This window comes from Macrotis lagotis, chromosome 5, assembly GCF_037893015.1.
Source record: "Macrotis lagotis isolate mMagLag1 chromosome 5, bilby.v1.9.chrom.fasta, whole genome shotgun sequence".
In the NCBI taxonomy this organism is placed as follows: Eukaryota; Metazoa; Chordata; class Mammalia; order Peramelemorphia; family Peramelidae; genus Macrotis; species Macrotis lagotis.
In genome coordinates this window covers 12837295-12850209 of record NC_133662.1, presented here as the reverse complement: position 1 = coordinate 12850209, position 12915 = coordinate 12837295, and the positions used below count along the sequence as shown (strand labels likewise).

The window sequence follows — 12915 nt, the reverse complement described above, 5'->3', positions numbered from 1 at the left end:
TGTTAAAAACAGCTAAAAACAAAAATCTCAAAGAAAAATGCTAGCTTAATCCATGATTAACAAGAATTCTTGGAGTTAAAGAGTAAAGAGTAGCAGAGGAAACTGGGAGAAGGAATGAGACTGATGCAATGAAGGACAGAAAGAGAAACAACAGCTTGGCACAACAATTTTTGCAAAAAATACACTTCAAGAAACAGAATCATCAAATACAAAAGGAGGTACAAAAGCTCACTGAAGAATATGATTTCATAAAACTTCAAGAAATAATGTAACAAAATCAAAAGAATCAAAATTAGAAGAAAGTATGAAACATTGTATCATAAAAACAATAGACCTGGAAAATAGATAAAAAAGAAATAATTTAAAAATTATTGGTTTATCTAAAAGTCATGGAAAAAAATAAGCTTAGACATCATCATTTATGAAATTGTATAAAGGAAATATGCCCCCAACATCTCAGATCCAGAGGGTAAAATAGAAAAGGAAAAATCCATTGGATGATCTGAGATTCCAATTATGAAAACTTCCAGATATATCCCAGCCAAATTTCAGAACTCCCAAAGTCAAATTGAAGATAGAGCAAGCAACAAGAAAGAAACAATTCAAATAACAAGAAATCAAACAGGATAACACAGGATTTTGTAGTGTCCATATTAAAGGAGTAGAGGGCTTGAGTTGATACAGTAGGGAAAAGGAGCTAGGATTACAATAAAGAATAACCTATGGGGCAGCTAGGTGGCACAGTGGATAAAGCACGGACCCTGGAGTCAGGAGTACCTGGGTTCAAATCCAGTCTCAGACATTTAATAATTACCTAGCTGTGTGGCCTTGGGCAAGCCACTTAACCCCATTGCCTTGCAAAAACTAAAAAACTAAAAAAAAAAAAAAAGAATAACCCAACCAGCAAAACTGGATATGATGATTCATGGGAAAGGATGTATGTTTAATGAGAGAACTTTCAAACATGCCTAATGAAAAGACCAGAGCTAAATAAAAAATTTGACACTTAAACCCAAGACTCAAAGGAAGGATAAAAAAAAATAAATATGAAAGAGTAATCTTAAGAGACCCAATAAAATTATAATTTTTACATTCCTATATAGGAAGATGATACATGTAACTCATGAATTTATCATTATTATGGCAGTTAGAAGAAGTCTACATAGACATAGGCATGAGAGTTGATTATATTGAAATGATCTCTAAAAACAAACAAAGGGATGAGAAAGAGGAATGCATTGGGAGATGGACCAGAAGGGAGAAGTAAAATAGAGAAAATAATATTATATATAAAAGATGCATGCAAGGTAGAATTTTTAGAGTGAAAGGGAAAATAGGTTTTGGTGAGCAATGCTTGAAACCTCATTCTCACTGGAATTAGTTGGGTATAGAAATGTAACTTATCCAACAGGGGAAAAGCAGGAGAACGGGATCAGTAATAAGAGGAAATATTAAAAGATGAAAAGAGGCAATTGCAAAAAACAAAATAGACTTGTGAGGAGGGGCAGGATAAAGAAAGAGAAAAGGACAAACAGAAGAAAGAATAATGTAAGGGAAAAACATTGCAATCACTATGAATGTGACTAGGATGAACTCACTCATAAAAGAGCAGATAAAAGGGGTTAGAAATCATATTCTATACAAGAGACACAATTTAAAAGAGAATTACATTCCTATATCAATCTCTCAGTCTATTGGTTGCTTCCCTACTACCTACATCTCTGCTAGCTATAATCTTTGTTATCTATCTCTCCTATTATGGAGTTCATCTAAAAACCAGTGCCTCTACTTCCTTTCCTCTCATTTTTAACTTTCTAGTCTTGTTTCCAATAGCATCATTAAATGTTCTCCAACATGATCTTTTAATCATCACATCTAATGGCCTTGTCTCAATCCTCATTCTTTTTGAATTCTAGGCATCCTTTGAGTGTTGATCATTCTGTTCCACTGATTCTTTCTTCCCTTTAGATTTTCATGATACTGCCTTCCCTATGCTTTCTTCTCCTACTCAGGCTCCCTATGCTGGAACATTTCATGTCCACTAATATTGGGTATTCTCCATGTTCATTCCCTCTATATTCTTATTATCCCCCCCATTCAATTAGAACTTCTTTCTCTGATCTATTTGACTTATTCCTACCTATCTTTTGAGTGTCAGTCTCATTTCTCCAACTTCCTGTATATTTTACACTGGATGACCCATGATAATTTTAAACTTGAGAAATCCAAAATTGAATTCACCCTCTTCCTAATCCCACCTTCTTCCTAATTTCTCTATTCCTGTTGAGTACACCACTGTCCTCCTAGTCACCTAGGATTCCTGGTAGGTGTCATCTTCAACTTTTCTCTCTCAGCCCCCATATCCAATCTTTTCAACTCTGACACTGCCACCATCTCGCGGTGGAGGGGGGCAATCCTCATTACCTCATACCTGGGTTATTACACTAGGCCTGTTGGTGGACCAGCTTGTCTCAAATTTCTTCCTACTCCAGTCCATTCTCCACTTAATTTTCAAAGTAATCTTCCTAAATAGATCTTTTATCCTCTCCCCCCCTCCCCCAACTACTGCCCTGCTCCAGTAATCTCCAGTAGTTCTCTATAACCTTCAGGTTTCAAATATAAAATTCTCTGTTAGGAATTCAAAGTCCTTATCTGCCTCAATCAAGTCTTCCAGTTTTCTTAAACCTTATCTTTCCTTCTCCCATGTAACCAGTAATCCAGTAACAGTGGCCTCCTTGCTGGTCCTTGTAGCTGACATATTATCTCCCTGCTGACTCACTCCCTCCTCCCTGACATTTTCACCTGCTGTCTCCCATAATTGGAATTCTCTCTCTATTCATTTTCAAATCAGTAGAAATTCTTGGCATATGGTAAGTGCTCTATGAATTCTTGTTCTCCTTTCTCACCACCACCTATTTTCTCTTATTTCCTTAAATTTCAGCTGAAAATCCCACCTTCTACAGGAAGCCTTTTCCAAATCCCCTTAATTTTAATGCCTTCCCCTTGCTGATGATTTCCAGTTTTCCCTGAATATAGTTTGTTAGTATAAAATTGCTGTATATTGTCTCCCCCTTTATGAGACCCTTAAGAGGGTCTAATTTTGCTTTCCTTTGTATTCTCAGTTTTTAGCACAATGCTGATACTTGTTGATTTGATCCAAAGAGAACAAAGATGTGATTCCTGAAGAGTCAGAGGCTCCTGAAAGGTCTAGAGAAATAGGAGTGGAATCATTGGACTGAAGAAAGGAAACATTGCCCCCATTTTCAAAAAAAAAAAGGGAAGCGTATAGACTATATACAGTAGATCAGTGAATTTGACCTTCTCCCTCCCCCCAGGACTGAGGTGTCATCAAAAGAAACGCATATCAGGGTAACTTTATGTTCTTTTGTTGCCAGATCAGGAGAATGCTACAGAAACAGTATACCCAAAACATCTGACAATGTTTCTTATGTCATTTTTGTGAACACAACAGAAAGCTATGTAAGAGAGTTAGAGGAATTTAGAACTGGTTCTACCCAAAGATAGTTATTAAAGATTCCAGATCAACTTGGAGTGAGGTCTCCAGTAAAGTGCTTTTGGGACATATATACCTCTGCCTCTGTACTAGTGTATGGTTAATACATAAGATATAAGATTTCCATAGTTAGGACTTATAAAAATCATAGCATCTGTTACCAGGATCATAACATCTGTAACCTCTCCTCATTGTACTCCTATTTCCTGTACAGGCACTATTACTCATTTCAAAGTCGATACTCCTATGACCATGTGTAACTTTCATGTTATTCTTTTTTGACAATATATTGATGGTAAGAATATAACTCATAATTTAGCTGATTGTATTGTGTGTTATTAAGGAATAGTGTATGGAATGGTTACCTGGCAGATGGAGCCCTGTTTTTTATACCATTCCTCTAATCTCTATGATTTGTACCCTCAGTCTAATTTCTCTATGTTATATGAAGTATTACCTCTAATATTCAAATTGATCTATCTTCTGTTGGCCAGACTGCCCCCTTTTCAGGCTGTCTGTCCAACATTTCATATCTCCACTGAAAGGGTGATGATTTTTACTTTTCCCCTGACCAAATAGATGAAGTAACTCTTAACTGGGTACCCAAATCTTTGCCTCTTCCAAATATGTATTTGTCCTTATAACCACTTACACAAATATTAAATGATTCTGATTCTCTAAAGCAACTATTGGAGAAAAATTAAAGAACCCTCAATGAACACCAAATACAGACCCATATAGTTGCTGGTAAACTATTTGAGACCTCTCACCTCTCAATTATTGATACCAATCATCATTGGTATGACTTTTTATTTGGATCAGTTTCAGCTCAAAAGTATCTTTCCATACTACTACATCCTCTTCTATTGTTTGCTGCACTGCTCCTTTTGTTATTCTTGTGTAATATATACATACATATACACACACACACACACACACACACACACACACACATACACCAGAATAAAGAATATTTATGGAAAATTGACCCCCAAAGTTGGAATGGCCTATACCATGTCTAATCTTAGGGCTAAATATATGGTTATTACATAAGACATAAAATTTTCCATGGTTAGGCCTTATAGTTTAGTTACATAGAATTACTGACCCTCAATTTACATCTGCTGTACAGAGAATTACTGACCCCCAATTCACCCCGATGAACAGGAAGGGGAGATGAGAAGGATTGATCTCATGCACATATTTAAAACAGCTTGAGTATTTAAAAGAACTGCTGAATGTCCTTGCCTGGTCCTGGCCAGATTCTCAAGGCCAAACTTGATTAACATTGCCTATCTCTTCAGGAACTAGCTATTCCTGAATGTAAACACCATATTTCTTGGGGTTCAGGGAAGGGTGGCTCCCTCCTTGGACAGCCTGGGAAATATAGTTTTATTTCACAAAAATTGGAAAGAAGCCTTCTTTTTTTTTCAAGTTATATAAAATCTAATTAGACCTTAGCCTGATTGGAGTTTCACCCATGGAGAGAGCGCTCTGCCTGGGACCTTCCTGTTCAGGACTCTGGAGGCTGTATTCCAGGGCTACCTAGCCACTGCTGATTCAGATGTTGAAGCTCCCCCTATTTGGTGATTTTTCTCTTAATATTTATTTGTTACTTATTTACTTCTACCTGTTTTATAATCACTTTATTAAATATACTTTTTAGTTTTGTTGGTGTGAACATATCATTTTGTAGGAGTGAATAGAAACCAAAACTCATTAATCAAACAACTAGTCAACATTTTTAATAAGGACTTGGACAAAGGCATAAATGGCTTCTTGTCAAATTTGTAGATGACCCAAAATTTGGAGAGAAACAGATTCTAAAAAGTAAAATGATGTGGGTGAAAACAATGTTCTGTACCGAATCAACTGAAATACAAGTAGTACACATATAAAGTGCCACATTTGGGTTTTTAAAAATAAATTTAACATCTCTAGGATAGAGAAACTTGATAGACAATGTTTGCTATAAAGTTTTAGCAAAGGGTTAACATCTATGCAAGTCAATAGTGCCTGTCAAGAATTTTGACAAATATCCTGTTGCCATCTGCAAAGAGTGACTATATCCAGAATGTAGGTTATAATAGTTCTATTCTCTGTAATTGTCAGGAAAACTCTAAAGTAGTGTAATCAGTTTGAGGTACTATACTTTAAAGAAAAATAAAGAAAAGAGAGTGGACAGGATGATCAGAGGGCTAAAGAACATGCCATATGTGGATAAGTCAATAGGAATGTTTAACCTGTAAGAATTTTAGGAAGGGTATGATGGCTACATTAAAATACTTGAAAAGCTGTCATGTGGAAGATATAATGAATTTGTTTTTCTTGGTTCCCAAGTACAGAAATAGGAACAATGGAATCATAGAAAGGCAGATTTAAATTGGATGTAAGGAAAAGCTTCCTAAGAATTAGAAATGTCTAAAAATGAATTGGGTTAGCTAAAGAAGTAGTGAATTTTAAGAGTAGAGAGGCTTACTAAGTTGGGTAAGTTGATGAAGGGATTTATTTAGCATAGTTAGACTAACTGGTCTCTAAAGTCCCTTCCATTTCTTAGAGTCTATATTCTGCTTGTTGTTTTTTTTTTAATTTGGAAAGGTTCTTTCTCCACTGATGAAAATTATAAATGTATATGGTACAGTGGAAAAGATAATAGATTTGGAATCAGATGACCCAGTTTCAAATCCCAAATCTGCTATTCAGCTGTGACCAAAGGCAAATAGCTTGCCTTTTCTGGGCCACATTTTTTTTTTTAGGGTTTTTTTTTTGCAAGGCAAATGGGGTTAAGTGGCTTGCCCAAAGTCACACAGCTAGGTAATTATTAAGTGTCTGAGACTCCTGACTCCAGGGCCTGTGCTTTATCCACTGCACCACCTAACTGCCCCTAGCCCACATTTTTTCAACAATAAAATGAAAGAATTTGAATCCCTTTCAAACTCTCAAGATGAGATTGTAAGGATGAACCTATGGTCTCTAAGGATTACTGGGACTGAAAAAATTCATCAGCTTTATGGCCAACTCATGGATGCCCTTATCCAAACTGAAGTTTACAGTTGGCGGATGTATAGATCTGCCAGTTGCAATCTTCAAGTCTCCCCCATTTGATAAGACCTATAGCTTATACTATACTGGTGCAGCATTCAAAAACCTCACGTTAGCTCCCTGGCTGAAGTGTGAGAGGATCAAAGATCAAAATAGCATGTTCCCATTAACTGGACATAATTCTTCAAGCATATCACATCAAACACTTCAAATGCTAATAAGGTACATTCTCCACAAGGAATATTTTTATTCAATTAGTATTGATCTAAGGCATTCCCCTGAAAGTTTAACCTAGTTACCAGTTCAAACTGAGGTAACTAGTTTTTCAAAATATTGCCTTATTAATCTTGATCTTTTTATTTTTCCCCTACATCTACATATGTTGGTTAAATATTGGGGGTACCATGCCAATCTCTATAGTCAAGCTTGTGTTTTGATAGACTGATGAAAAGCCCAAAGACTGACATTATATGGACCTTTGCAAAGGAAAATATATACAACCCTCAAATATTTTTTTAGCAATTACATGGAATTAAAAACTGTCATAGCATTCTAAGTGTGGATGATAGAGCATACACAGCAGTAAAACCATTATTTCACACAGGAGATTTTATCAAATATTTTGAGGAAATCTATGTACTGGGTTTCCCTTTGGCGACTACATAGAAAAAAGAAGTATTATAGAAATCAAAACCAAGTCAGCCAGTACTATATTTTTTTCTAATAGATTTGTGGGTGGAGGATGATATCAATGTTGTTATTTACTACTTACAAGTAAAACTATTTCCTTATTTCCTTACTTGGACAGATACATCAATAATGTTATATTAATATAAAAAGATCCTATATGATTCTTAAGAAATTATTACTGTACCTATCTGCGATTACTCTGAAACATTCATGTTTAAAAAGTGACAGGAGAATTGTAAGTGAATCACATTCTTCTGCTTTTATTGTTAACATTCCTTGCCAAATTCTGGAGAGATCTCGAAGATTGAAGATGTAATGAAATTTTGATGGAGTTGGCAGCATTTTTACCTAAAGCAAAAATATACCCAGTGTTCAAAACTAACTTTAAATATGGTAAAAAAAAAAATGCAAACTTCCAGAAAAGAATGATCCTCTCTTATATACAACTCTAGGGGTATGACCCAGGCTAAGATAATTAACTTCCATCTGCCTTATATTTCCTCATCTGTAAAATGGAGATAATAATAGCACCTACCTCTCAGGATTATTGTGAATATAAAATGAGCTATTTGTAAAAACTTTTCAAACTTTAAAGTGCCATGTGATCAGATGACCTGGTTTTAAATCCCCGCTCTGCTATTTAACCTGTGACCAAAGGCAAGTAACTTGCCTTTTCTGTTAAAATAGTCATACTTAGATAATATGTTCAGAATAGTTTTACCCTTTATAAAATTTAAAAAAAACTTACAAAAGAATTCCTAACAAAAGCTTCTAAAATAAATCCCAAAGTGATTTTTTCCCTTTTTTTTTTGTTTTTTTTTGCAAGGCAATGGAGTTAAGTGGCTTGCCCAAGGCCACACAGCTAGGTGATTATTAAGTGTCTGAGGCCAGATTTGAACTCAGGTACTCCTGACTCCAGGGCCGGTGCTCTATCTACTGCAGCACCTAGCCACCCCAATCCCAAAGTAAATTAATGCAATATTAAGACTATGAGTTATCTATAAACACATAGCTATACACATAGCTATAGCTATGTATTTCTTGTACCCTAAAAAAGACAATTTCAGAAGCATATGTCTTTCTATACTATGTGTTGAAAGTGGATTTTTAAGAAGAGTATAACTGACTGTTATATTTGCTGTTATTTCTTTCTTTGTGCTATATTATATTGAATGGATCAATTATTTACTTCAGTACCTCCCTTCTTTTACATGAAATTCATAGAACTGTGAGTAGTTTATAGAATTCATTCTTTTTTCTTTATCTCATTTATTAAAACACTAAGTAGAAGAAGTTTAACAAATTTTAATTGACAACTGATAGACTGTTTCTTCTGGTCTGGTGTGAATAGCTACGCAGGCCTTTGTAAAATTTAAATATCCTTTTTCTTTTCCTAAAAATTTTACCTTTTCTTACTCTCTCCATATCTCTTCTCAAGAGGAGAGATTATAAATATGTCATCTGTGGAACTATGACACGCACATATCAATCACCCACAAATAGGGTATGTTATACTCTTAAGCAAAAAATATTACAGGTATCTTATCTTTTGTTTTTTTCCTGTAGCTTGCTCTGGCCTATTGGTCCAATAGCTAGCAAGAACCCTGAACATTTCAGCAATTTATGTACCTTGTCCTTCTGGATAGTCAGAGTTACATATTTATGTAGATTAAGATATATGACTACAATAGCAATGGACTACTTTAATTCATGTTAACTGTACCTTTGATAGAAAACACAAATATCTGAACTACCATATGAGTTTAATGTGTGAGCTGAAGTTCAGAAGAGTTGAAAAACTGACTTGTTACCTTTAGTTCTGAGAAGAATATGAGATCATTTTAATTTTTTGTAAAATGAGGTAATATAAATGTTATTAAATTTAGCTTTTAATATTATAAATTGTTGGAATAAGGTTTTATTTTGATTTCAGGGGAAATAAAGCTATGAATTTATATTATCTTAAATATCTTCTGAAGAAATACTTTTGGTGTGTAACCAATTTGAAGTCTTTAAAGTTAACATTTCATGAAGTACAGAATGAAGTACAGGAACAAAAACGTAATCGGTTGAAAAATGGGTTTGACATAATCTTGCCTGAAAATATCTTATTTAGGAAAACATCTTTGGTAAAAAAAATCTTTGGGAATGAAGGTAGTAATTAATGGTATGTTGATTTCTGAAAATTAAATTCTTTTTGAAAGAAATCAGACCCATGTCTTTGCAAAAATGGGGGATTGGGGATTCAATCACCATGAAATATAGAATTTTAGCATTAAGTCTTGCAAACATGAAATAACTATTATGATTGTATCCAAAGTATTAATAGGAGTATTTAAGGATGGACAATTTATATTTTTGTTATATTTAGATTTGAAAAAGCTGTGTTGAAAGATATATAATTTGGGGTTGCTAGGTGGCACAGTGGATGAAGCACCATTCCTGGAGTCAGGAGTACCTGGGTTCAAATCCGGTCTCAGACACTTAATAATCACCTAGCTGTGTGGCCATGGGCAAGCCACTTAAACCCCATCTGCCTTGCAAAAACCTAAAAAAAAAGATATATAATTCTAGGCATCATAAAGCCAGTTGCCTTTGCATAATTTTAATGTAATCTGTACTTGTTTGCCTTTTTTATGAAATGTTTCTGTAAGCCACATAGTAATAGCTTCCTTGGGTATGTATTGCTTACCTAACTGGGGCTTTGTACAATACACCTAACTTTAGAAAAGATATACAATATTTCTATTTCTTTAACCACAGATATTTTGTTTGTCCACTCTGTCATTAGTGTTTCGTGTTTGATCATACATATTAAAGAATTTCACATGTAGATATGGAATCAATCAGTCATAAATCTTATCCCTAGGTTTGAAATCAAAACAGTTATACACTATGGGAGGAAAATTAGGAAAATGGTTAGGTGATATTTTTGATCTATTTTATTTGTACCTTAGTCCATTGCCATAGTATTCTGCCAGCTGAAACTAATTTTATTATCATTTCACTTATTTCAGGCTTGAAATGTCTACAAGTATCAAAGTAACCACTTCCAATTACTCCTGAAAAGAGAAGAAATTGAGGATAAAAATATTAATAATGTTATGCAGCATATCTTTACTATAAAAAATAAATCATTGTACATATCTATTCTAGCAGTTCATAGCACTATAGCTATGAACAAGTAGGTAAAACAGGCTCAACAGGATATAAACAGGATAAAGTTTGTTGCTTTTTTAATCCCTTGCTGAAGTGCCCTTCATTTAAAATTATCAGGGGCTTTGTTGAGTCTTTTCACCTCAGGCCCAGTAATCTACCTGCTATGCCACCTAGATTCTCCAAAACCAACTATATCACCATAGTAAATACTGCTTTCTATAAACTAATTAAGTCTGGCTAACTAAACTATTATCATTGCTAATCAATGGGGCCAGGATATTCCTGGAGTCTCATGAGCTAGTGAAAATAGCTCTTGGTCATATGTTATATGAACAATTTGAAAGAGAAAGAAAACATACCAAATATTTTGTCTATTGATGCATTTGATGGCAATGTGCAATTAAACACAGTAAACTGCCTTTTCAAACGTTGTGGAATATCATTTCGACCCCCTCCTGGATGTATCATTGCTGCTATTATCTGCACATCAAGAATTGTAGTGAAATCTCCAGGTTTATCCAAACTATACATTCCTTGCATTTCCATCATCTGTCTTACAATTTCATTAGTTACCTGAAAACATATAGAAAAACATTTAAAATTCACTCAAGATGATGTTAATTATATTCCATGGTTAAATTATATTCCATTAGGTGCCTCCTACCCAAAATAGTTTAAGGATTCAAAAGCAAAAAATAAACAATGACTTCCAGGCAATGAGGAATCTACCAGAGGAACTCAAAGTAGACAAGTCTAATGTAGGGAAAATTGAGCAGGAACACCTAACCAAGGAGATTTGGGAAGTTTGTAACAGATAAGATGGCCCTTCAATCTTTTTTTTTTTTAGGTTTTTTTTTTTTGCAAGGCAAATGGGGTTAAGTGGCTTGCCCAAGGCCACATAGCTAGGTGATTAGTAAGTATCTGAGACTGGATTTGAACCCAGGTACTCCTGACTCCAAGACCAGTGCTTTATCCACTGGGCCACCTAGCTGCCCCAATGGCCCTTAAATCTTAAAGGAAAACAATCATGCTGGGAGGTAGAAGACAAAGGAGTACATTTCAAGCATGTGGGACAGGTTGTGGAGATGTGTGGATGTAGGGCCAAATTTGGCAAATGGATACAAGTACAATTTGGTTGAAACATGCAACAGGGGAATAGCATGGAATGAGTATAGATTTGACATGACTTTAAATGTCTGGCTGAGGTGGTGATCAGACTTTTAGAAGGAGCATTTTGACATTTCTATGCAGGTCTGTAGAGGGGGAAAAACTAGAAACAGGGAGGTCAGGTGAGAGCCTATTACAATAGTCCTAGTGAAAGGTAACAGATTAATTCCAAAGTTCATTGAATTGGTATATAAAAACAGACATTCAGCAAAGAGTTCACACTCAAGAGAAAAAAATACAAACATTCAGTGGGTATATTTTGGCTCAAATTGACATAAATAATTCGGGACTTCTGAGATAAAAAGACACTAGAGAGAATAAATAAGCAGTGTTAAGAACTAGAAAGAAAGGTACAGCTCTGGAAAGATAATGACAGGAAGCAGGTTATTGTAGGGTAATTATAATTACCTTATAAATTCTAATTATTAATTATATTATATATATTACATATATAATAATAATTACCTTCTAAGTTTTAAGTATTTCTAATTTCTAATTTGAGTACAATTTAATATTTCAGGTATACCTGGTCTCCCCATTCATTAATTATTGGCATATTAATATCATCAATAAATACAGTCATTTTTCTTCCTCCTGGTGGTCCATATGTGCTTCCTATTCGCTTATCCACATAGCTTTCAATTGTTCTCTAGAAAAAAAAGTAAATGGTTTGTTTTCAGGATGCTGAAAAGATTAGTATCATTGATTAGTATGGTAGTATCATTAATAAGATTAGTATCATTGCTCATATATTACTTTAGCTTAGTGAAATTCGTTTATGCAGAATACACACACACAGATTTAGTAATTACAAGAAAAATGCTTTAACTTTTAGAATATTTGTCATTCATTTGTCATTTGTCATAATCTCAGTACTGAGATTAAACTGGGAGGGGTTTCCCTGTACCTTAGGACTTAAAAATTTATGCTTATTATTTTGGGGGAATCATGAAGTACACCTATAGGAGATAAAAAATATAAAGTCTCATATCTACTTTATTAATGCATTTACTTTATTAAAACATTTCAAATATTTATAAACATACCAAACTATGAATATTTGATACCAATAATATGGGTTTTACCTGAAACATCATTGGTTCTGTGGCTGATGAAAAGTTTAAAGCTTTAGATAAATGCAACTCAGCATTATACCTTTTCATATAGGCTTTAATCATGACAGTTTTTGCTGTTCCCTGTTCTCCTATGAGCAAAACTGCCTGTAATCACAGAGCAAGAGATGAAGAATATTTGAAAATTTTCAATTATTAGAATCCTTGGGTGGCTTCACTAATCTCTCTACTAACATATTACCCCTTTCAATCACCTTCCAATATCAATAT

The 12915-nt window shown here is 34.4% G+C and overlaps 1 protein-coding gene across 1 annotated transcript in view; it reads right to left on the bottom strand.

Moving 5' to 3' along the window:
• LOC141523566 (dynein axonemal heavy chain 8) overlaps nt 1–12915 on the bottom strand; it is a 412522-nt gene that overhangs the window by 172861 nt on the left and 226746 nt on the right. Inside the window, exons 55-59 of the mRNA XM_074236848.1 lie at nt 12658–12792; nt 12099–12221; nt 10765–10978; nt 10199–10308; nt 7431–7594 (exon numbers count right to left, since the gene is read on the bottom strand). Coding sequence (XP_074092949.1) covers nt 7431–7594; nt 10199–10308; nt 10765–10978; nt 12099–12221; nt 12658–12792 — 746 coding nt within the window. The remainder of the gene's footprint in view (nt 1–7430; nt 7595–10198; nt 10309–10764; nt 10979–12098; nt 12222–12657; nt 12793–12915) is intronic.